The sequence below is a fragment of the Alternaria hordeiaustralica genome (assembly GCF_023758085.1).
Source record: "Alternaria hordeiaustralica strain BMP 2776 chromosome Unknown scaffold_8, whole genome shotgun sequence".
NCBI classification, from domain to species: Eukaryota; Fungi; Ascomycota; class Dothideomycetes; order Pleosporales; family Pleosporaceae; genus Alternaria; species Alternaria hordeiaustralica.
The window spans coordinates 297,489-320,748 of NW_026056780.1; the positions used below are offsets into that span (position 1 = coordinate 297,489).

At 52.4% G+C, this 23,260-nt stretch overlaps 11 protein-coding genes across 11 annotated transcripts; 6 read left to right on the forward strand and 5 right to left on the reverse strand.

Moving 5' to 3' along the window:
* J4E84_004971 (uncharacterized protein) lies at positions 1 to 844 on the reverse strand (the record flags this gene model as incomplete). The annotated part of the gene is made up of 2 exons (XM_049387571.1): positions 1 to 722; positions 778 to 844. 2 exons carry the CDS (start codon positions 842 to 844, stop codon positions 1 to 3), a joined length of 789 nt encoding a protein of 262 aa, XP_049244549.1.
* Positions 845 to 1,212: 368 nt separating this feature from the next.
* Positions 1,213 to 3,012, forward strand: J4E84_004972 (uncharacterized protein; the record flags this gene model as incomplete). Its single annotated transcript, XM_049387572.1, has 6 exons — positions 1,213 to 1,570; positions 1,625 to 1,781; positions 1,834 to 2,218; positions 2,268 to 2,409; positions 2,458 to 2,865; positions 2,966 to 3,012. The coding sequence occupies 6 exons, from the start codon at positions 1,213 to 1,215 to the stop codon at positions 3,010 to 3,012; spliced, it is 1,497 nt and encodes a 498-aa protein (XP_049244550.1).
* A 3,197-nt stretch (positions 3,013 to 6,209) lies between these two features.
* J4E84_004973 (uncharacterized protein) lies at positions 6,210 to 7,451 on the forward strand (the record flags this gene model as incomplete). The annotated part of the gene is made up of 1 exon (XM_049387573.1): positions 6,210 to 7,451. One exon carries the CDS (start codon positions 6,210 to 6,212, stop codon positions 7,449 to 7,451), a length of 1,242 nt encoding a protein of 413 aa, XP_049244551.1.
* Positions 7,452 to 8,221: 770 nt separating this feature from the next.
* Positions 8,222 to 9,176, forward strand: J4E84_004974 (uncharacterized protein; the record flags this gene model as incomplete). The annotated part of the gene is made up of 3 exons (XM_049387574.1): positions 8,222 to 8,375; positions 8,429 to 9,054; positions 9,105 to 9,176. The coding sequence occupies 3 exons, from the start codon at positions 8,222 to 8,224 to the stop codon at positions 9,174 to 9,176; spliced, it is 852 nt and encodes a 283-aa protein (XP_049244552.1).
* Positions 9,177 to 9,921: 745 nt separating this feature from the next.
* Positions 9,922 to 10,839, forward strand: J4E84_004975 (uncharacterized protein; the record flags this gene model as incomplete). The annotated part of the gene is made up of 1 exon (XM_049387575.1): positions 9,922 to 10,839. The coding sequence occupies one exon, from the start codon at positions 9,922 to 9,924 to the stop codon at positions 10,837 to 10,839; it is 918 nt and encodes a 305-aa protein (XP_049244553.1).
* A 188-nt stretch (positions 10,840 to 11,027) lies between these two features.
* J4E84_004976 (uncharacterized protein) lies at positions 11,028 to 12,482 on the reverse strand (the record flags this gene model as incomplete). Its single annotated transcript, XM_049387576.1, has 3 exons — positions 11,028 to 11,999; positions 12,046 to 12,346; positions 12,424 to 12,482. The coding sequence occupies 3 exons, from the start codon at positions 12,480 to 12,482 to the stop codon at positions 11,028 to 11,030; spliced, it is 1,332 nt and encodes a 443-aa protein (XP_049244554.1).
* A 935-nt stretch (positions 12,483 to 13,417) lies between these two features.
* Positions 13,418 to 15,388, forward strand: J4E84_004977 (uncharacterized protein; the record flags this gene model as incomplete). The annotated part of the gene is made up of 1 exon (XM_049387577.1): positions 13,418 to 15,388. One exon carries the CDS (start codon positions 13,418 to 13,420, stop codon positions 15,386 to 15,388), a length of 1,971 nt encoding a protein of 656 aa, XP_049244555.1.
* A 574-nt stretch (positions 15,389 to 15,962) lies between these two features.
* On the reverse strand, positions 15,963 to 16,392 carry J4E84_004978 (uncharacterized protein; the record flags this gene model as incomplete). The annotated part of the gene is made up of 2 exons (XM_049387578.1): positions 15,963 to 16,293; positions 16,346 to 16,392. 2 exons carry the CDS (start codon positions 16,390 to 16,392, stop codon positions 15,963 to 15,965), a joined length of 378 nt encoding a protein of 125 aa, XP_049244556.1.
* Positions 16,393 to 16,878: 486 nt separating this feature from the next.
* On the forward strand, positions 16,879 to 17,341 carry J4E84_004979 (uncharacterized protein; the record flags this gene model as incomplete). Its single annotated transcript, XM_049387579.1, has 2 exons — positions 16,879 to 17,114; positions 17,200 to 17,341. 2 exons carry the CDS (start codon positions 16,879 to 16,881, stop codon positions 17,339 to 17,341), a joined length of 378 nt encoding a protein of 125 aa, XP_049244557.1.
* Positions 17,342 to 19,440: 2,099 nt separating this feature from the next.
* Positions 19,441 to 21,207, reverse strand: J4E84_004980 (uncharacterized protein; the record flags this gene model as incomplete). The annotated part of the gene is made up of 6 exons (XM_049387580.1): positions 19,441 to 19,615; positions 19,666 to 19,832; positions 19,881 to 19,988; positions 20,034 to 20,779; positions 20,844 to 20,936; positions 20,994 to 21,207. 6 exons carry the CDS (start codon positions 21,205 to 21,207, stop codon positions 19,441 to 19,443), a joined length of 1,503 nt encoding a protein of 500 aa, XP_049244558.1.
* Positions 21,208 to 21,378: 171 nt separating this feature from the next.
* Positions 21,379 to 23,109, reverse strand: J4E84_004981 (uncharacterized protein; the record flags this gene model as incomplete). The annotated part of the gene is made up of 3 exons (XM_049387581.1): positions 21,379 to 22,081; positions 22,144 to 22,854; positions 22,904 to 23,109. The coding sequence occupies 3 exons, from the start codon at positions 23,107 to 23,109 to the stop codon at positions 21,379 to 21,381; spliced, it is 1,620 nt and encodes a 539-aa protein (XP_049244559.1).
* Positions 23,110 to 23,260: the final 151 nt, after the last annotated feature.

Here is a 23,260-nt window from a genome sequence, read left to right on the forward strand (position 1 = left end):
TCACGTGACCTTTTCCAGCAGTGCCCCGAACACCGTCTCAACAACATCACAAATCTCTTCCGTGTAAGCCCTAGGTACCTCATGCCCACCGTAGTGCTGCAATACCACCCTGCAATCCTCCTGACACAGCCCAACCAAATCCTTACTGTGGCACAACCATTTATCCTGCATACCCATGACATGTCCCGTCGGCAACGTGATGCGCACCTTGTCAGCCGTGGGGTGAAACATCTGATATTGCACGTTATCGCACGAAACTCGCTCCAGCTGCGCGGGATTGCGCAAATACGCAGGGTCTGTCAGCAAGTGGGGTGGTATGCGGCTCGGGCGAGTGTGCGCATTTGGAAGCGTGTTGGGAACGCCAAAGTAAGAGCGCGCATCAATGCCCACTTGCGTAGTTCTGGCAAATGGTATGGGCGAGCCGATGAAGATTGCGGCTTTGAAGGAGAGTGGCTTCGATTCTAGCTCCTCGTGCAACAGTAGAGAGGCTGCTACAGCAGCGCCCTGGCTGAAGCCCATGACTGCATCAAAGGGGCCGTGGCTCTCGATGATCTGCCGGATTTGCTCATGCGCGTCCTTGACTTTCTCCACGGTCGGAGTGTTGTACCAAGTAAGATACGGGGGCTGGTAGTAATCGCGCACTTCCTCCGCCGGTTCGCATTCGTATTTGCCGTCGAAGAAACGGAAATCGTAATCTGCAGGCAGCATTTCGCGTAGGCTCTCTATTGGTTGGTCAAATCTTTATATACTACGCTGGCTGATCTTGGTATTACTTACGTGTCTGTTTCTGGAAGACGGCTGAGTTCACTCCCTGCCCGTGAAGACAGAGTACACGCACTGGCATGATTGGCTATAGGGCTGGCAGTGCTATTGGAGATCCAGCAGTGACACCTCCGTCAAGGGAAAGAACGAATACCCAGGAGCCTACGTTGATCTTGGGTCACCTAACTTGCGCGTTTTTATCTTGATGTAGCCTCCAGGTGTTCGATTTATCCTTGCATGAGGTGGTGGGTCCATCCGCTGCTTGTGCCTTTGTTATGCCTTTTTGGCCTCGAAACGCACTAGCAGCTCGCTCCTTTCCATGGCGTGATGCACCATGTAAGGCTGACCGCGATAAGTGGCTTGTACTCTTAGTGTAAGCTATCTAGTCCTCCTACCTATGGTCGGATGACAGTGAACTGAACGGAAACGATTACTATGCATCGCTCTCACATGACCGACGTTTCCCGTATGGCACCAGATATTGGCAAGCAAGGCATCAAACATGAGGAGCTCAGGTCTCTAGCGAAATCCATCAGTCGCAAGACGCTGCATAATCCCAACATGACTTTCAAGCAGTTTGAAGAATTCCAGCGGTCTTTGTCTAGCACAACACTGCGCTTGATTTTGCTTGCAACTCTCCTCTTACTGTGGGGAACATCGCTTGCGATATACCGCCTTCTCTTGAGTCCGTTGTCCAAATTTCCTGGGCCCAAGCTTGCCGCAGTCACGGGATGGGTAGAAACATACCACGATGTCTTTCGGGGCGGTCAATTGATCTTCAAGCTCGGAGAATGGCATGAAAGATATGGTTCGTCTTCCGATCTAGTCCTTCATCAACTGGGCATACGTTGATTGATGACAGGTCCAATCGTGCGCATCAACCCTTGGGAGGTACACATCGCAGATCCGGATTTCGTGCAGGTCCTGTTCGCCAGCAACTCTCAGTTCGACAAGAAAATCGAGTGGAAATATCGAACTGGTATTCCCCATTCGAGTTTCGACACTATCGAGCATCAACAGTAAGGCAGCATGCAGTCACCCACCGAAATAGTATCAACTGACACCCCACAGCCACCGAATGCGCCGGTCGGCGGTGGCGCCATTCTTCTCGAAGCAGAAGATATCGGGCATCACTGACTTCATCAGTCAAAAGGCGCAGCGACTGTGTGATCGGCTGGAAACCGAGTTCGCGGGTTCGGGCAGACCAGCCATTATGAACAACTGTTTCACAGCCATGACATTCGACGTCATCACGCACTACGCCTTTGCGCGCTCGTTCGAGTACATGGAAGATCCGAACTTCGAAGCGCCCTTCACCAACGCGGCGAAGGAACTCGCAACGACGCTGCATACCATGGGCCACTTCCCATGGCTCTTGTCTCTGCTGCAGGCGCTCCCCCAAAGGTGGTCGGTGGCGATGAATCCAGCCATGGGCGCTATCTTTGGATTCCATGGGGTAGGTCTCGTGGAGTTTTGATGGAATTGTAGGTGCTGACTCCACCCAGGAAATCGAAGACCAAATCCGCGCCATCAAGTCTGGATCCAACGACGCACACAAGGATGTCGGACATAAAACGGTGTTTAGCGAGCTTCTCGACACTGATCTGCCTACCGAAGAAAAGGCGGTTGAGAGACTCAAGCACGAAGGTAAGCCCGCCCACCTTCATACTCAGAACTATCCACTCACATGTTCAGGCGGGTCCATCGTTGCAGGCGGCGTCGAAACAACATCAACCGCCTTGTCCAAAGCGACATTCTACATCCTCGAGAACCCGGCTATTGCGACAAGGCTACGTGCAGAACTAGGCACTGTGTTTCCAGACCCACACGTGACCCCGTCTTTAGCCACTCTGGAAGCATTGCCGTACCTCAGCGCAATCGTCAACGAGACCCTTCGCATCACAATTGGGATCTCCTCACGCACAGCGCGCAAGTCTCGCAAAGAGCCTATCATGTTCAAAGACATCGTTATCCCAGCCGGCGCCGACTTTAGCATGACGGCGTACTACACGCACACGGACTCGCGCATTTGGGACAAGCCGCATGAGTTCATGCCCGAGCGCTGGCTTGAAAAGGCGTTGGCGAAGAATGGCGAGCCACTAAGTAAGTACCTAGTTGCGTTCAGTAAGGGGCCAAGAATGTGTCTTGGGATCAATTTGGCGCGTGCAGAGCTGTATATTGGACTGGCTGTTGTTTTTCATAGACTCGGACTCGAGTTATTTGAGACTGGGCGAGCTGCGGTGGAGATGAAAGCCGATTATTTCATTCCGTTTCCTGATCGGGCGACCAAAGGGGTGAGAGTACTGGTAAAGTGAGCGGGTGTCTGGAGATAGCAGTCTTGATCGCTCGGAGGCACAATTTAGGTGCAGGCTTGAACCACTCGTTATTTCTTACTGTTTATTAGCCCGAAAAGTCATGAGTACCTTTAACAGACTCTGTGTTGCTTCACCGCACTTTAGCCTTAGCCAATGCTCACAACAGCGATGACAAGCCCCGGCTATTGTTCAAGCGAAAGCCCTCGATCCTTCGCTGCAAGAGCTTCCTTGAATTTGTCACAGCTCAACTTACCTTTCGCACGCTTGTTCAGATCACCACCATTTCGGACCAGGACTTCTACTACCTCCATCGAGCCGAGAGAAAAGGCCATATGCACGGGAGTCCAGCCGTGAACATTCATGGCGTTGGGATTTGCACCGGCTTTGAGTAGCCTCAACATCACCTTCACATGTTTACCAAGACTGGCCCTATGCAGAGCTGTGTTGCCGTCACTGTTACGTTGTTAGCACAGTAAGAGAGATACATCTTAGTACGGCCTGAATAACTGCGCAGCTAAACCGTATTATGAGAGATACATCTTAGTACGACCTTAATAACTGCGCAGCTAAAACGTATTAAGAGAGATACATACTAGTAAGAAGTTAGTAAGATATTCTTAAAGCTATCCGTGGCGGCTACTTTACCCTGTCGTGTTCATCGACGGTGTACCCTGAGCCCAGCAGGAGGCCTACAAGGCTGTCATGGCCAGCCTCAGCCGCGATATGGAGGTTCGTCTGAAAGGGCTCGTCGTCGTCGAGGTCGTTGTCTTGTCCTCCAAGGCGGCCATCGACAAAGAGGTTGGGGGTGGTTATACGAGTGTTGATTTGTGACTTGCGCCCGTGTTAGCGATTCGCCAGCTTCATGACATGTCTCGAAACCTACCGTATCGTTACTGCTTTCAGATCCACTTTGGGTGCGGCTCGGGCCGGTGTCAGGCCACGTGGTACTGAAGACCATGGGCTCGGCTGGAGTGTCGTGGGGCCATAGCACAGCGTGACGTGATTGCGTCATAGACGGCGGGAAATTGAAGTCGGTCATGTTCATGAGTGTAATCGTGGCGTCCCCTTGTAGTGTGTGGCTGTTATTGGCGGTCGTCGATGGGGGCACCGGGTCTTGCTCCGACGTCTGTAGTCCAGTTGCGTGGGGGTAAGATAGCCTTCCCTCGCTGCCCCATGCCAGCACATCGTGGTTTGACTGCGGGCGCGGCTGTATAGTTGGCCCGCTCGCTGTAGCTGCAGCGGACGGTGCCGCCGCTGTCGTGAACGGCTCTCCTCCGTTTTGAGTCGCCTTCTTGCCTGCAGTGCCCGAACGGTCAGTATCAAAGGGCCGAGTAGCCGCAGAGGCCTCGATGAGGATAGAGGGCGCCTTTGACTCGGACTAGGGCCCGGCCTTGGTTCGGGCCTTCTAGCAGTCTAAACCACTTACTGCGAAAGCGCCGCTGTGCGTGTCGGTTCTGTATCTTTCGCCGTTCCACGGCATCCATGGAGGGTTGCATCGTTACGGCACGGGCTGTTGGTAAGCCTCTTCGTCTGTGGTAAGCCTCTTCGTTTGTGGTTCTTCTGGCCAGCTTATGGGTAAGGCGGACAGGAGGCTTGAGCTATATAGCGAGCAAGAATGGCTAAGATCTCACGTTGATGACTGCGCACATGTGCAGGGTCTCAGGCACCTGCTGAAGACGGGGCCGAGTGCGGTGGGCTATCTCAGCCCGGCTCCGTGTTTGGTTCTCTATCTAGCGCCGAGGGCTAACGCTGTTTTGGCCTAGATCAATCACGTGATAGCCACGCGGCCAATCAACAACACAACCCACTTCGCATCATGCCACATCTCCTGCTATCCACAAGCTTACACATACACGGTGAGAACTTCAAAGCGATACTGACGACTATTCAACGCATCGCTATCTCTTATGATGTAGAAAACGCAGTCAACTATGGGACCTTCCCATGCCGGGGACTGTGCCCCGCGAATTGTGTGTTTCCAGACCGAGTTACGCCTCAGCCCGCGAGGATTGCTTACTGGATGCTTCCGACAATATGAGCTCACTAGACCTACCGTCAAGGCTACTCGGGCGTATCATACACCCACATGCGCGTAGCTGAGAACGAACCGAGGCTCTACCTTCGACGGGACGGGATGCTATCTGCACAGTTCAGGTGCAATCAGCCTCGGAGGTCTCAGACGAGCTATCATGGTGGTGGCGGCGGCCGACGCGAGGTATTCAACGAATACACATCATCCAAACATAGCATCTGGTACCAAGACTTCATGGGGCGTCTGCGCCTGCCAAATCAAAGGGTGGAACTCTTGAGGTTCATGCCTCCACCAACTGCCACGATCAATCCTGGCGACATCCAGGCCTTCTTTTGAATGAGCTCCACTGGTCTCGATCTTACCAGGATGCCTTTTTATCAAGCCACACGTCCTAGACAGTGGTGGCTTGCGAGAAGACGGGAGGCCATTTGGGGCGGCAAAGAGGATATAAAATGAAGATGTCCAGACCGGAGCCGTACATCGTCTTCAACTACTTCGACATTCTGTATACTTATCCAGGCGTGGGACGATCATCTATCATGTTTCTATCATCATACCGAACGGCTGTCACGTATGCCATGTGTGCAGCCGTAGCACTGTGCACCAGTCCAAGCTGTCGGGAGTTACCTCAGGATCACACTTGGCCATCGCTTGGCCAGTGGAATGTTCTCAACAAGACAGTCAATGGAAAGCTTGTGTCGACCGTTCCGTTGGCTGCACCCTGTCATGACCCGCATTATGACGAAGCAGCATGCAACTCTCTCAAAGCCAGCTGGGCATTCCCTCCAGTGCAGTAAGAACCTCCATGACCCATCTCTCTTGATATGCTAGCAGACTCACAATAAATAGTGAGAACTCATCGACTTCCGTGCAGAGCGCCTACTTCCAGACAGAAGCGTGCAGCCCCTTCACAGAACGCTCGAAGCCTTGCGAACTCGGAAACTACTCTCCGTACACCATCACAGTCTCTTCGGCCAAGGACATCCAGGCCGGTGTTCGATTCGCCCAGAAGCAAAACATCCGATTGGTCATCAAAAACACGGGTCATGAGTGAGTACCACAAGCCCACAGTGTAGAATTTTACTGACAGATCTAGCTTCATGGGCAAGAACGTGGGAGCAGGATCACTTGGACTGTGGACCCACAAACTCAAGTCAGTTGAAGTTATCAGCAACTACACCAGCACGTACTACAGCGGCCCCGCTGTGAAGATGGGCGCTGGAGTCGTTGGCGAGGATGCTCTCCCCGTAGTCTCAAAGGCAGGTCTGCGCATCGTTTCCGGAAGCTGCCCAACGGTCGGCCTGGTAGGTGGTTTTGCTCAAGGCGGAGGGCACAGCTCCTTGACTAGCACCTATGGCATGGGGGCCGATCAGGCATTGGAATGGGAAGTTGTGCTCGCCAATGGGACGCTGACTACCGCCACCCCGACCAAGAACCAAGATCTCTATTGGGCCTTGAGTGGCGGGGGGCCAGGAACGTACGGCGTGGTGGTATCACTGACAGTGCGAGCGTTCAAGGACGGTGTCGTGGCTGTTGGTTCTCTTTCATTTTCAGCGGACGCAAACGAATCCAACGACACATTATGGGCGGGTGTTGAAGCATGGCTCTCAAACATACCCGCTCTCGTCGACGGTGGCGCAACAGCCATTGGCATCTTGTCACCCACGTCGTTCAGCGTTTCACCTCTCGTACTCCCCGACAGAGACGAGGCCGACGTGCGAGATCTAATTGCACCAGTCACGACGAAGCTGGACAGTTTGGGACTCGAATACTCAGTCAATGTCACCACCTTTCCCACTTTCATGGACTTCTACAACATCTACTTTATTCCGCCGGAGTGGCAGCTGATAGACCGAATCAGTGGCGGGCGCTTCGTTCCTCGGCCCGTTCTACAGAACAGCACAGCAGAATTTGTATCCGTCCTGCGCGACCTCACAGAAACCACCGACGCAATGATTGCCTTAGTTGGGGTCGGCTCTTCGACCCAAGATGCCATCGCACCCAACGCCGTTGCCCCACAGTGGCGTGAAGCCAACATGAACGTCCTTGCGCAGCTACAGTGGCAGTACAACCAACCCTGGGATTTCAACCTGGCTCAAATCGACGAGATCAACAACGTCATCATACCCAAACTCGAAGCTGTCACACCAGGCGCCGGTTCATACTTGAACGAGGCCAACTTTGCGAATCCGACGTGGAAAGAGGACTTCTACGGTGGGAATTACGACAAGCTGCGCAAGATCAAGAAGGCGTACGATCCAGATGACCTGTTCTATGGCCCCACCATAGTCGGCAGCGATGCATGGAATGTGGCGAGCGATGGGCGCTTGTGCAGGGCGTAGGCCCTGATTGAAAGAGGACGACGTAGCTCACTTGGGCGGCGGCGTGAGAAGCAATGGTGGCCTTAAATGTGGCGGTTCGATGATCTTTCGGTGTAGGCCAAACTGAGTAGGCTTGTTGTGACTTGGGAGAAAGGTTCCAGAACTTTCGTTAATTACATTGTTGTATCCATTGGATGTCGACTTTGAGAATGATGGCACGGGTCAGCTTACTATTGATGTTCTTCTGGTCCTTAATTTGATCATCTTCTGTGCAATAGCAGGCGGCTTCGTCAAGACCGCACGCGCGCATTTCCATTTCCGCGTCGATTTGTAAACATACAGCTTGGCAACAGGTACCGGTGAGCATTGGGGGCTGCAGGCGAAGGTATGCGCGGCTGAACGCCCGGCGAAGTCGATATAAGGCAATCAGCAAAGGCAACCAGTGTGGCGTTTCTAGCGTTCCAGGCCAGCGGAACTCGTCGAAAGTTGCTCACCCGAAACGTGGAGAGCGGGCCGTCGATTATGTTACACTAATCATGCAAGGTCAGCATCCCATGGAATTGCGGCGTCGTCCGTGCATCAAGTCCACATTTGCAACACAATATGTCTTTGTCTCTGTATCTGCTGACATCTCAGCCGCAATTGCTCGCGCTTGCGATTGACCGAGCTGACAAAGATGGAAACTGTGTCACACGTGCGCGCTCCTTCGAGTTTGGCTTATCAATTCGGCCAAACATGATCGTACGTCTACGGTTAAGTAGGCAACTGTGCTAGCCACAAGCAAACCGTACATGTCACCCTTCTCTGCATTGTTCTCCTGCTTCAAGTCCGTCGGCTCCAACGCAGATCAATCTACCAGCAAAAAGACCTCGAACTCGTCAACTCCCAGCGACAAGTTCTCCACTATGGCAGGAACAACTTACCTCATCACCGGTGCTGCTAGAGGTACTTCTGACTGACTTAGCATCTTATCCGATGTTCAACTAACCATTCTCCAGGCCTCGGAAAGGCAATGGTCGAGACCTATTTGGCGCGCCCAAACAACACCGTCATTGCCGTAGCACGCACCACCAGCTCCGCGGAGTCGCTCAAGTCCCTCCCTGCGGGCAAAGACAGCAAGCTCATCGTCATCGCCTATGACAGCCGCGACACCGAAGGCCCGAAGAAAGCCATCGAAGAACTCAAGAGCCAAGGCATCACCACCATCGACACCGTCATCGCCAACGCCGGCATCTCCTCAGACTACGCTCCCGTTGCCTCCGTCTCGCTCGACGTGCTAAAGTCGCACGTCGAAGTAAACGCCTACGGACCCCTTCTTCTCTTCCAAGCTGTGCTGCCCCTGCTCCTCAAATCTTCCAACCCCAAGTTCGCTGCGCTCGGAACTCCCATCGCTAGCATCACCGGTATGGAGAGCCGTCCGTTCCCCATGGCTGCGTACGGAATGTCCAAAGTCATGTTGCACTGGATGGTTTGCAAGGCGCACTTTGACCACCCGGAGCTTACCGCGTTTGTGCTTGATCCTGGGTTTGTGCAGACTGATATGGGTAACGAGGGAGCGAAGACGTTTGGTATGGAAAAGGCGTTTATTACTGTTGAGGACAGTGCCAACTTTTTGGTATCGACGGTAAGTTTTTCGCGAGGCTGCTGTGCAGAGTTGATGCTAACGTTGCGTAGATTGACAAGGCCACGAGGGAGGAGACCTCGGGACACTTTCCCACGATCGAGGGTGGGGACTTCAAGTGGTGATCTGGGTTGCTGTTTACTCGAGGTGATGTCGTTTCTGGTCAACCAATAGGGGTGGACGTCCAGTATGACGTGTCTATGTATGTAGGCGTAGGCTTAGCACTGATGCACTGGTTGCGCAATGTCGCACGTACGCGATGATCTTGCCCTGCCAATTCAAACCTTCTCATAATCTCTTCTCGCACACTTGTCTTGTTCCCAGTCGTCCAAGGTGGTGTACTAGAGTATGTAAACAATTTTCCGGTTACGCCTTCAGAGATGAGTGCTTTTGGTGCGTCGTACAAGGACCGTATCGAAAGTGCTGTAGCCTAGCGTAAAGCGGGCACAGCCTCGTGGCTGCCCCCGGGGCCGCTGGACTCGCCCTCGCTACCCATGCAGAATGCAGATAGAGACAATCTTGTAAGCGACGAACATCGGGCTAGAGTCTAAAAACCTGCGAGAATAAAAGTTTCCACAAGCTTTGCGACACCTAGGAGGGATTCAGTAGATTCCACGCTGATAGCCCAGGGTGATGCTGAACAATGTAATCCTCAAAGTATGTGTTGGTATGAATTGTGGGTGCTATTAGTGGCTTGTCGTGGTCTATTGGCTCACTGCAGTACCACTGGATACACCGAACAGCAACCAAGGTGCGGTAGAACGTGTGGCTGTGACTCAAAAAGAGGGAAGGCATCCATAAAACATGTGAAGGCGCGGCCTGCAGCAGAAGAACTCCATCTCTCATACAATCCTCAATCCCGCAAACACCATGGAATACCCCGACGATCTAGATCTAGAAGGCATGAGCGCGCTGGACGAACTGACCGGCGATGCCGCACCATTTGATCATACTGCAGCACCCAAATTGTCCTCCGAGCTAGAAGATCTCATCCGAGCCACCAAGTGCCAGACTCCAGCGAATGGAACCCCCAAGCGCAAGTCGAGCAAGATGGACTACCTCTTCAAGATCACTGCACCCATTACCCCCACAATTCTCGCATCTGCCGCCATCCTCGCCACACAACCCAAAATCCACCAAGGCCAAGGCGAAGACGGCGACGCACTATTCTGTCAAATTCGTGACATTGACATCCCAACAATCAAGAAATGGCTTGCAGAGGCATACCCCACGATCTCACCAACGTTCATCCCCATCAACATCGCACGCAAAACCCTCTCTCCATTCTCCGCATACCCAACTCTCGGCTACGACACCACACTACCCCACCATCGCCCCCAAAACACCACCGACTCTGAATACCTCCCAGCACAAAACCAATTTCCAGTATGGTACTTCTTCTACGGCACCCTAGCCAATCCCTCACACCTCGCCCACCTATTCAACTCGCCACCAGGCCACCAACACACGTTACTCCCCGCTATGATTCACTCAGGAAAGATCAGAACGTGGGGTGGCAAGTACAAAGCTTTGGTCGATAACCCTGGTACGTGTGTTGAGGGCTGCGCGTACGAGGTTGTGTCGAAGGAACAAGAAGATGCGTTAAGGGTGTATGAGACGGCGAAGTATGAGGTTGTGAGGGTGGAAATTATGTGTCGGATGGATTTTCGAGCGAGGTTTGTGAGGGGGTTGACGTTTCGTTTTGCGGGGGAGGAGGGGGAGTTGGATGAAGTTGAGGGGGAGTCGGAGTCGGACGAAGATGAAGTTGAAGCGGCACCAGTGGATTAGTTCTTATCGTAAGATGATGTAGTAACACATTAAACATTCGTAATTGAAGAACACGTACATGAACAAAATGACAAAGGTATAACTCGCCGAAAAGGAAATTGCTTCTATATCCTGAGAATGCCGTCCCAAAGATACTCCATGCGCCACGCTGTAAATGCAGACACAAAATGTAAACCCCCGCAGGTTGATCATAGTTCAAAGTTGTCCAGCCAGTGCTTGATGACCACCTTACCCTCATTGAAAGAAGGCTTGTTCATGCGTACAACAATCGCTGCATGCGAGTGTCGATGGTTATGAATGTAGACCGGGTGCTTCGTGAAGCCGACGTTGTCCAGCGCTTCGATCATTCCAAATTGTTCTTGCGTGAGAGCTAGCGTAGGGAAGGTGGGAGTCGCGCTCTCTTTTTGCTCTTGTATCGAGTCGACGTCGGATCTGGACTCGTCCTTGCGTGGAGAAGCAGACCCTACGTGTTCGTAGCTCTCGCTCAGATATTCTTGGCTCTGGACGTGGTTTGCATTTTCGTACATGCCCTCGGCCTCGCGCCGTACGGCATTGATCATGAGCGGTATGCGATAGCGCGCATAGTCGATGCCCGACCTACCCTCCTCGTGCAGTCTTATCCGTTGCTGGCTGCGAATCGATTGGAATGCGGAGTTGATGAGGAAAGCTGACACGCCGATCGGTACGAGGACCGTCAAGGCTGCGACAATGCCAGTCCTTCCCAGTATTGTCCATGTACCTTGTACCAGCCGTTGCGACAACGCTGGTGGTTCCTCTGGCTCCTTTTGCGAGACGGGGTGTTTGCCATCAACAATGACATCTTCGTAGTCTGGGATATAGTTTATCTTGATGTCGTCCGGGTCGACAAAAGGGTCGGTTTGCGAGATACCGGCGGTGTAGTATGTGACTGTTCGATCGTTCACGACGTTCGCGTATAGACTCCGATGCTTGAATTGGGCAAGGCCTCGGATGAAGATGCTTTCGGGGTCCGCAAGTACGGCTAGAAGTGATCTGTCTGTATCCCTGAACTTGTCTACGCCGAACAGCTGTCTCCCGCTCATGGAGAGTGTTCGCGCTCCTAAGACGTTCCATATGTGGCTGTGGTAGCCTTTGAGGGGTGTTCGCACGCCGAGGTGTGGTGTCGCAAAGGTTGTGAAGTTCTGGTGGTGTTAGTAAATAGTACAGGCGCATGATGGAGACACATACGACAGGCTGTATCTTCTCAAAGATGCCTCTGTGGAAGAGTAGGCCGATTGCATAGCGTGCTATTAAGCCTCCTAGTGAGTAGCCAACAACACTCATCTTCGTTATGTCGTGCCCAGCCTCAGCGAGCTCCTCCAACTTCCTCTCCACCTCTTCTGCCACGCGCTCGCCACCGGTATCGATGCCATCGTACGTGAAGCTGCCAGCGTTGCGCTTGGCCACGAGGATGTGCAGTTTGTCCTCTGGATATCGTTCGCCTAGAGTAGTGCTGACGTATTTGAGGTGCTCAGGCTTGCCCCAGAGGCTGGGTATGGTCAGCGACAGTGTTCCTTCTTGTCATGATAAGAGGCGATAAGGCGTGCGACGGAGACAGGGACGTACCCATGAACGAGGACACACAGGTGGTCGGCTTTCTTAGAGGTGCTCATGGAGGTAGACATGTCGAAGATATCTTAGCTGGTCTGGGTATCACGGTGAAAGGCGCAGTATTTGTATATCCTTCGGGCGTCCACAAGTCGTCCGAAAGGCGCAGCGTGACCCGAGACGCGCGCGGTCCGAAAAGCAATTCCTATGCGACGAGGACACTTGTGATGTCGCGGAAAGTGGCAGGATGAACAGGATTCAGTGTATAGATGCGCAAATTCACTCAAGCAAATCTGCGCATATATTCATGGGTATTGACGCTGGGTGGAGGGTGAAAGGGAGGCGGCCGTGAGATGCGCACAGGTTGCATCACCGCGTCATGACGGAATTAAGGCGGATCGCCGTCGCAAGTTCGCCCGCCCGCGTCCGTGGACCCTGCGTCTAGCGCTAAACATCTACAGGGCTGAGACGCGCATCTCACCTCATCCCTCACCTTCACCGTCTAGCCCGCTCTAGCTCTTTCGGGATAGCTGGAGCTCGTACTGGAACTACTGGTAATTTTGGGTGCAGCGCATCTCTACAACACTGCCCTTCGTGAAGCTACAAGAAGACTCTCAACGCACAGGCTGTCATACCAGCCACCTTTGCATCTACATCCATCTTTTTATGCGCAATGAGATGGTGAAAGCTTGACCATCACTCCCTCAGACCGTTGCCAAATCGTGCAATCAAGCGTGTGGCTGGTGTCAAACCCAAGGCCAGTGCCCATAAATCGCATCCATTGGCTGTATGGCTCTTCGTCAGCTCTAGCCTGGCACCTCAAACAAGAAACAAAATTGAACAGGTCTGCAGACTACATTAAAACAAGAAGTTGCAAAGTAGGCCAGCTAACGTCGAAGTAGGCTCTAGAGTGTTCAGTTTTTTCCTAATATAGCGTGCTGGTAGGTCACAGGCGCGTACAGCTTGGCCTTGGATCTACTCACAGGAAAGAATCGTCGCAAGCGCAGCAGTCATGTGGCCTTCAGTACCAGCTTACAGAAGCTTCGCCAACATAGCATGTCCTTCGGGTGCAAAGTGTGAGCTGCCTCACTGCATCTTCGGTCACGATTCTACAAAACCCACTGCATCACGACGATCTCCATCGCCAGCTGCAGCAACATATGATTCGGAGCCAATCGCGAAGAGACTGAAGCTTGACCACGACCAGAAAGCACCCACTACCACCAAGCCTACGCCAGCCCAGAACACGCCCGATGTCTCGGTCAGCACAGACATACCCAGGATCAAGACACCGATAACAAACAATGGGCCTGCGGCTGCTAACCCTGCCCCTAAAGCATCTGTCGCGAATGCCACTACCTCTACTCTCCCTAAGTCTGCCACGCGGCCAGTATCACCACCCACGGCTGCAACTGCGCCCAAGGCTGCCGTCAAACCCGACGTTCCTGTTACTTTGATGCCACGCAAACTCAACAAAGAACCAGCCACGTTCACCAAACGGGTTGCTTTACTCAAGGCGCTTCATTCCTACATGAAGCCGCAGAACGATAAGCTCCTCAAAGCAGTCAAGCCTGAGATCAAAGCGCTGCATCTATCCGCAAACCAGCTCAACAAGCTAGCAGTTGACGAAGAAGAAAGGATAGCTACATCAAATCCCTCGGTATACGAGAACATACTCAAGCAACGATTGGTCAAGTTAAAAGGCATGCCAGCAGAGGAATGGGTAAAGGAACGGCGCGATGCGGTAGCCAAGGAGAGTGGGGAGCCACCAAAGAAAGCACCGCCTAAGAGAATAGACACGGGCCTTACAGCGAAAGAAGAGATGACGTTCCTCCCCAGGCTTGTGTGCCCGCAGGATGGATTAGACCAGCACGGCTATGTGACCAAGGTACCTGCCGAGGCCGATCTTAACGAGACAAAGCTGGCGCTCGAAGCAGCTGGTGGCTGGGAGCAATGTGACCGTTGCAGCACCCGATTCCAGGTCTTCTCAGAGCGACGAGAAGAAGATGGAGCGCTCACAACAGGAGGGCAGTGCAAGTATCACTGGGGCAGGCGCGTCTTTCCTAGGAAAACAAGAGGCGTCGCCCCAGAACCTACAAAGTTCAGTTGCTGTAACGGGGAGGTAGGATCACCGGGCTGCACCACGCATCCTTCCCATGTGTACAACATCAAAGACCCAAATCGACTGTCACTCATTATGCCCTTTATCGAAACGCCGGAGAACGACAAAGTACCGAAGGACACCGCTGTTTGTTTCGACTGCGAGATGGGCTATACCACCAATGGCCTTGAGATGCTGCGTCTCACAGTCATCACATGGCCACAGCACAAACCTCTTGTCGACGTACTGGTCCGCCCTCTTGGACACGTCTTGGACTTCAACACCCGTTTCTCTGGTATCACCGCAGACCAGTTCCTGAACGCGAAGCCATATGACCCTGAAAATCCGAAACCCGTCCGTAAAGACCTCCGTATCGTCGAATCACCCCACGCAGCGAGAGACCTCTTTCTCTCCCACGTCTCTCCCACCACCCCAGTCCTTGGTCATGCGCTCGAAAACGATCTCAATACCATTCGCCTCGTCCACCCCACCATCATCGACACCGTACTCCTATATCCAAACCCAAGTGGTCTCCCCTTCCGTTTCGGCCTGCGAAAACTAGCATCAGATCATCTTGGCGAGCAAATCCAACAAGGAGGCGCTGCCGGCCACGACAGCTACGAGGATGCGCGCACCACGGGCGAATTAGTCCGATGCAAGATCAAGGAGAGGTGGAAACTTTTGAAGATCGATGGCTGGCAGATTAGAGATGACGGCGTGTATCCGCCTATGCCGGCTGAGAAACCGCCGGAGCAGGCGCCAGTGGCGCCATCCATGGTGCCAGAGGCGAAGATGGCAGTTCTGGAAGGAAATCCAGCGCCGAAGAGGAAGGCGGAGGATGAGAAGGGTGACAAGGAGCCGGATGCGAAGGAGCAGGGATGAAGATGCGGTGGTAGTGCGGTTATGGGCGTGCGGAACGAGAAGCAAGGATGAGTGGCATGGCGATATGATTGGATGTGTATATATGCATGATATTGCAGCATATCACCTCATGCGAGGAGAAGTACGAACACTATGGAGCCTACATCAAGGTGAAAACATGCGAAGCAGGTGACCTAATGTCAATGTAGGCTTTAGACCTGTTTAGTTGTTTCCTTATATGAGGTGATAGCGCACAGGTGTTTGGAATGATAAACTACCCGCATTAGCCTGCGGTGGGGCAGGAAGTATAATCTTGGTATGAAATGCGAGATGACTTCCTCCTCCTCTACCTATCCCGGAGGCCACCTCATGATTAACAGACCTTCAGCCCTTGTCCATCCGCGACTTGCATTCTTCCTTGTTCATCGATTGGTCTCCCCCTGGCGCGTGTAGTGGGCTTGTCTATCATCATCATCATCCTCGTCGTCGCCTCTCCAACGCTTATCTCGTCTTCCCATTCTTCCCCAGTCTTCCGCATCGCACCTTCCAGCCTTGCAGATCTGCACTTGGATATTGTCGCTCCCCATATCTCCTCTCAGCCCACTTTCTCCTTATCCAACCCCTGCACGCCCTCCAACCCCTCCTTCGTAGCCTCATAAACAACATCCGTGTCTAAATCCTTCATCACACCAATCACAACGCCTACGCTCTCGATGAACCCGTTTACCGCGACGCGCAACATGCGGTTCGTGGTTGCTGCGTAGTTTACTTGTAGGACGCTTCGTTCTGTAGATGAGGATGTGGATGAGGGTGGTGTGGTGAGCGTGAATGCGCGGCGGACGAGGGGTGAGAGTTCGGCGTCGACGGAGAGGGCGCGGGAGGCGGTTGAGGCGAGGTGCGGGGTTGGGAAGGGGATGTTTAGGGTGCTATGGGAGTGTTAGTGATGGGAATTGCATCTGAGATGGACTGGAAGCGTACAGGGTGCAAGGGAAGTCCTCTGCTTTCCAATCTTTCTGGTTGGCCATATTGGTGATGGTCTTATTGCGCTGGTTGTGATGTGTGCGACACTGAAGCGGGCGCGATGTCGGGAAAGACTCGTATATTTGTTTAAATCTACTGAGACTGTTCGATATAGATTTCGTCACAGTAATCGTTCAAGGGTGCTGGCCTGGGCCCGTCTTCGCGATGAGGCTCAAATCGCGAAATGTGGGGGAGGGGTAGATGCCACCTCCATGCGGTAAGGCGCGTCAGGTGGAGCTATGACCCGCATGCCGCCAGCCATGCCAGGTACAATTGGAGAGAGCGTCATACATCATCATTGCTAGCTGAAATGTGCAATCGCGTCATGCGTCATTTGCTTTTGCATACCTCGGTTTCTTGTAGACTTTTGCTTCCTTACATCCATCCACCCTGACTTCAATCATCAAATCGACCCAATTGACACATACACAACCTCCTCACCTTCACCACCTACGAAAAAGACAGCTCGAAGCTCGACGAGCCAACCCACCATGTTCCGCAACAGCATGATCCGGTCCGCAAGGACCCTCCGCCTCACCGCCCCATCCGCACGCCCTTTCTCCCTCTCGACCTCAAGACGCGTCGAGCAATACCCCAACAACCTAAGCACCAACTCAAAGACCAAGACGGACAAATACGACAGCGATAGCCCGCACGCGGTACAAGAGAAGGTCAAGCAGGGCGACACACACAATGTTCAGGAGAGCAATGCAAAGGCAGGCATAGAGTGAGTGGTTTCCAGCAACATACATACGGGGACGGAAGGCAACGAACGTGGCTTATCGCAACATACGGCTAATACCATGAAGCAGCGCACAAAAAGAGGGCAGCGGTGGTCATGCGACTGAAGGAAAGGACTCTGCTGGTGGGAAGGAGAAGGCGAAGAAAGAGTTTCCCGAGGCGCCCGACCCAGCTATTGGTATGCAGGATGAGAGAGGTGGACGGGGTGGTTAAGTGTGTCTAGGCGTGCCGGGGTACGATGGAGTCTTCGAGCGTGTGTGCCTACGCTTTTCGATAAGTCTGCTCGTCTGCCTGGTGTTGTGTTCGATCAAGATCACAGGTTATGGTGTTATGTTCGGTCGAAGATTAATAACCTGTGATCTTGATCGAACGCAACACCAATCAGATGAGTACATTCGTTGAGACGCCTAAGTGCATACAAAGAAACCGCATTGGAGTACGAGACTAGAACGAAGGCAGAGCGTGTTGCTCGAACTTTAGGAATCAACATAATACGAAGAGATATTGCCAAGTCTGCGGATCCTACCATGGTGGCTTGTTGGTGTGAAGTATCGGACAACTACGAGATGCATCACTACCACTCAGAATCGGATACCGATACTGATCCGGCGATCCTCGCCATACTATCCGCTGTATGTTTTGTCGCTTCTTACATTCCAAAACAATTCGCAAGGGACGAATAAAGGAAAGTCCATGCGGCCTACCCAAAGACCTACCAGACGATACGAACATGAAAGAAACCTAGACTAACCAACACAGGAAATGCACTCGCAACTCCATCATTCACTGTAGGTGGATAAATACCCAGGTCATCGTGCCTGTTGAAATACTCCAGCACAGCTACCCATCAGCTCCATCAATCCACGCTCACTCTTCTCTACTCAACTCAACTCCACTCTACTCCACCGCAGAAAAAGCACTCAACCAATTACCAACACCACTATGAAATTCCCAACCCTCTTCCTCGTAGCCCTCACCACCGTCGCAACCGCCACCCCCATCCTCCCCCTCGAACTAGCAGAACGCCAAATCATGACCGACAACCCAACAAACGTCTGTCACACATGCGCCCTCGTCATCGATCTCTACACCAAGGTACGTCTCTTATCCCATTATTCCATCATTCCCCCTCTCCTTCCCTTCTTAAACCAACTGCCCGCCACAAATGCCTATCGCATGACAAACCTCATTCTGACAATTTCCTTCCCATAGGTAAACCACTGCCTCCCCAATGAAGTAAGAAAGAAGACAGGTGCTTGTTACGATGAACAGGTGTGCAAGGCTGTTAAGAAGAATTTGCTGTGCAAGGGCGCTTGCGGGTACAGTTGTATGGGGGTGTGATGGGTTGGCTGGTTTGTTTCGGGTGAGCTGTTGTACAGAGAGTGACACGTGTGCGTCCGGAGTAGCCTTTGAGGGGATGCGCGAGGGACTTGTTTGTTAAGCTTATGGGCATGGTTGGATGAGGTGGGCGGATGGGTATCTGGGCTGGGTGATTGTGATTGTGATAGGGATGTGATGGATACATCTTGACGGGTTGTTTGTTGGTTTCTTCCGCTCGCTTGGGTGTAGCTTTCCAGATTGTTACCTTTATCTACGTTCCCTGCTCTACAAGCTCATTTCCCTCCATATCCTCCATCCAGTTCCAGTCTCCAAGAATTCTCATCGTGAACATGCCTCGCCTCGCATTCACAACAATCCTCTTCTTTGCGTTTACGACAATCGTCGTTGCGCACCCCCTCGCAGCAACCCCTCCCCTAGACCAGCCAATCCCGAATCCCCCGTCTTTCCCACCTATTTACTACAAAGAACCAATCGCGAATGCCCCTAGGCATGAGGCGCACACATGCAGATACCATACCGGATACAACTGCTAGAGTAAGTCTCAAAGTGTTCCGATGTCAGCTAAGGATACAGCATGCTGCACTAGAGAGGCAACAAAGGGAAATGAGCTGATATCAATATAGTGCTGTTGTGACAATGCTACTGAACGTAGTTGAGAGTACAAGTGCGTGGTTCGCGGGCAGGATCTTTGGTATATGGATGAATAGCTTTGGGTGCGGCGCAGGCTAGATTGGCTGATGTTGGGGACGAGGGACTGTAACATGTCGAATCTATGTCTGACACTGGTTGCTCTCTAGGACTATCGAGGAGAGATGAGAGGTATGGAAAGATCCTCCACTGATGTCATTTCTGCTGTAGAGTATATGGCTCCCGTCGTGATAGCAAGCTTAGGATAGTCGCTGCAAATGACGAAACTCTGCACGTACTCCCGATACATCAAGATACCGATCATTCTGCATAACACCCACCCTTCAATCTTTCCGTACCTTGGTGACCCTCAGATTGACGCCGAAGTTGTAGTTCTTGTCAAAAGCCAGACCAAAGTCTCGATCCGGGGTGATGTTCTCGATGGAGGAATCTACAAGCTCCAGGTCGAAGTTCCGAACCATGGCCGCGATAGTGAGATACAACTCCGCGTATGCGAGGCTAAAGTCTGTTAGTATGGCTTCAACGTACAACATGGCATGAGATCTTACTTGATGCCTAGGCAAGCGCGGCTGCCCTTCGAGAAGGTAACGAGATACTTGTCGAGATATTCTCCGCGGGCTTTGGCTTCGATCCATCGCTCGGGTCGGAAGGTGTGAGGATCTGGGAATACGTCGGGGTGGTTGTTGAGTAGATATGGGGATGCGCCGATGATGGTCTTGGTAGTGTTAGACAATTGAAGCCCCAAGATGAGTGTCATACTTACACCAGATGGGATGAGCAGGTCCCTGTAGGGAATAGGCTCAACGACTACGCGTGGAAAGCGGCCTGTGAAGCAACACTGGAAGCGGAGAGACTCGTTGATGACGGCTGTCTAGTTTGTGTTAGGCGGTACAACTGAGTGTAGCGATCGACTTACCAGATACGGCAGAGCCTCGAGCTCAGTCAAAGTCGACGCAGAGTGGGACTCCAGCTCCGCTCGTAGCTTCGCCAATATACGGGGATACGTGAGCAAGTAGCACATCGCACAAGTCAGAAACCGAGCTGTAGTATCCACACCAGCGAACAAGATAAGCGTGCCCTCATCCTTCAATCGTTGCAGCGTCTTTTCTTCTTCAGGAACTTTGGAGCTGAGTAGCGCATCGAATATCGTCCTAGGCTTGACTGGCTCCACTCCTTCCTGGCTCTTCTTCAGCGCCTCAATGGAGTATCTTGTGATCCGGTTATCGAAGTCCAACCAGCTCACGATAGATGGGTTAATACGGATGATCAACCAGGCGGGAATACGCATCAGAACCGCGTCCATGGCTGGGAAGAATTTGCGCAAGTTTAAAGTCAGCGCTACGCCTTTGACGTCTCGCTGGAGCTCACACGGGAGGCCAGGCTTATCGAGGTCGCCGAAACTCTCCCCGTACGCGTAGTGCGAGATGATGTCAACCGCGAGGCTGCCAAACATGAGATGTCCGATCAGTGTCTCTTCTGTACGATAGGCCTGTTTCATCAGCATGACCAGCTTATCGACTTTTGACTGGACAACATTCTCGAGATCCGAAATAGACTTCTTGGAGAACATATTGGCAATGTAGCCCCGCCGCTGTCGGTGCAGGTCGTGGTCTTTGGTAGAGACTACAGACGTAGCTACGGTTTGTGAGAGCTCGGGGTGCTCTGTAGAGGTAGAGGTACGAAGTCAGTATATGTCTCACATGCACTTCGTACAGTCAAGACTTACTGTTCATTTTCCGTCCAGCGCCTGAGTACACCTCGGTGTAGAAGAAGGGATCATTCAATGAGAGATGATCTGGATTGACTCGTACCAGAGGGCCTGCGCGCTATCAGCCAATGCTTTTTATATCAATTGCGTCTCGTCGCTAGTACCTACCATATTTCTCATGCATTTGGATGACCTTTTTGAGATACTGCCCTCCTTGCAGAACATCGTAGTAGAACTCGGCCAGATATGACGCCGTCGCCCACCACGGACCGGGAAAGCGAGCCAATGGGTGAAAGAAGACATTGTAGATAATCTTGCTGGACCAGTACGTCAAGGCGACTGCGAACAAGCCTTTGACTATGCTGAGTAGACCAAGCTCCATACTTGAGGCCAGTCGACAGTCGTTGTGCTCGCGTAAGTGTCTGAGGAGGCAAGGAGGACACACAAAGTGCTTAACGTGCGTGGTCGGAAGGACGGTAAATAAAAATTTTGTGGGTTACACGACAATCACACAGCAAGACTGCGCCACATCCGAAATTGGAAGGGCCCTCCCTCACTGCTCCTTGCCAGCTTTGCGTTTGCGTATGCGCACGGCTATTTTCTCCTTCGGACGCACCAGTCCAAAAGCCGACTCCCGCAACTCAGGCATCGCTGCATCGATCAAATCCGGATCGCATAGCTGTATCTCGAACTCGTTGAATAGAACAGCCATAGTCGCTGCTTGCATGGCTCGGAAATAACGGCTAGGAAGGTCGAACGCCATCTTGTCACCGAATGTAGGGGCCAGCAGCTCGAGATCTTGCGCGTCGAATCTCGCCTCATTCATGCTACCGCGGCTCTTTCGCTGACCCTGTGCCTGTGAAGTGTCTTTCTCAGAGACTAGGAAGCGTTCAGCCCAGAACTCCTCTAATGGCTTTTCGATAGTGCGTGGCCGCGCCTTTGCCCACACTTTCGTGTTCAGTGCGAAATCTCGCGAGAACGCAATTGCATTGCAATTTTTGGGAAGCGTCCACTCGCTGTCAAGGGCAACATCAGCTGTTATGGTATATATCTTATACCTTGCCACACGGAGACGGCTGACCTCTGCCTGTAGAGACTGGAAGAGGGGCCTAGCTAGAATCCCATTCACATCATATGCGGCCGCTTTTGCTGACTTGCTTGCGGAGACCATCGCAGTGATCTGCTCGGCTAGGTATGGTTTGCGTAGCAATTCGATCGTAGTCCAAATAGCGCAAGGGATCAATTCCATATTCGAGCTATAATCATGTCAGCACAACTGTACGAGCCACGGTAATATAGTTTCACGGGGCACACCTACTAGTGCATTACGTCTAACATCTCCGCGATTCTTGCCTCGAAAGGTAGCTGTTTGCTCGCAATCGTGTCATCAAGTTCTTGGATGAACTTCGAACCCTTATACTCGTCCAGATCTGCGTCATCGGATCCAGTCTTTGCGAACTCGGTGCCACTGTGATTGACTTTCAGCCACTTTTCCACGCCCTGCCATAGCCGTTCGAGCGGCTCTTTGTAAGGTGCGGGTCTAAACAAAGATTGTACTGATAAGTAGTCTGAGATAGCGTCTTCGAACTTCCAGTAGTCTTTTATGAGGCCAGGATACTGTTTGAGGATGCCGGAGCCAAAGAGCAATTCCAAAGAGCACCTTGTAAGGACTTGCTGGAGGAACGACCAGACATCTTCTATCTGGGTCCAGCTGCTGACTTGAAACATCTTATCGTTCATGTTACGCGATAGGATATCGGTATACAGGTTGGTCATGGTGGCCAGCGAGCTGCCTTCCAGATACTTACGCGTTGTCACGCCACGCTGAGTTATCAAAAAATCTTGCGCGTTGACCGCGGCATCCTTATACTTCTTCTTGATGTCTCTGCGATAGCCTAGAATAACTTCGTGCATATTCCTCCTGATGACGGCTCCCCTACATGCTTGCATGGCCTTCTTCGTATGTTCCGGGTCTCGAAGAACGGCGAAATCCAAGACGAGGAACGGCGCGAAATCTCCATATTCCGCACTAAGATGTGTCAGTACTCTTCCAATCACTACCACACAATGGAATTTACATCAGCTTTGCGAAGTACTTCTGCTGTCCGTTGAGAACGAAACCGAGATATTGGGAAGCTATTGGAACAAAGTAGGGAATCTGTGGCGGTAATTTCCCCAACGAGTCCTTGTCCTTGGCGGTTGTGTAGAAAACATAAGTTTTACGATAGTAGGTCAACGCAGGTGCAATGATCAGCAGGGCGAGTATGAGTACGAGGAGCAACATTGTGGCTGTGATGGAGATGGGATGGGTCAAGGTACCTCCAGGGCTAGGTGAGATTTGATGAGCGCGCTATCTCGATGGGGTAACGTCCGATTTTCACGCGTCACGCTAGTCCCCGCGATCCAATGCACATGTCCGCGATGATGGTCATCGC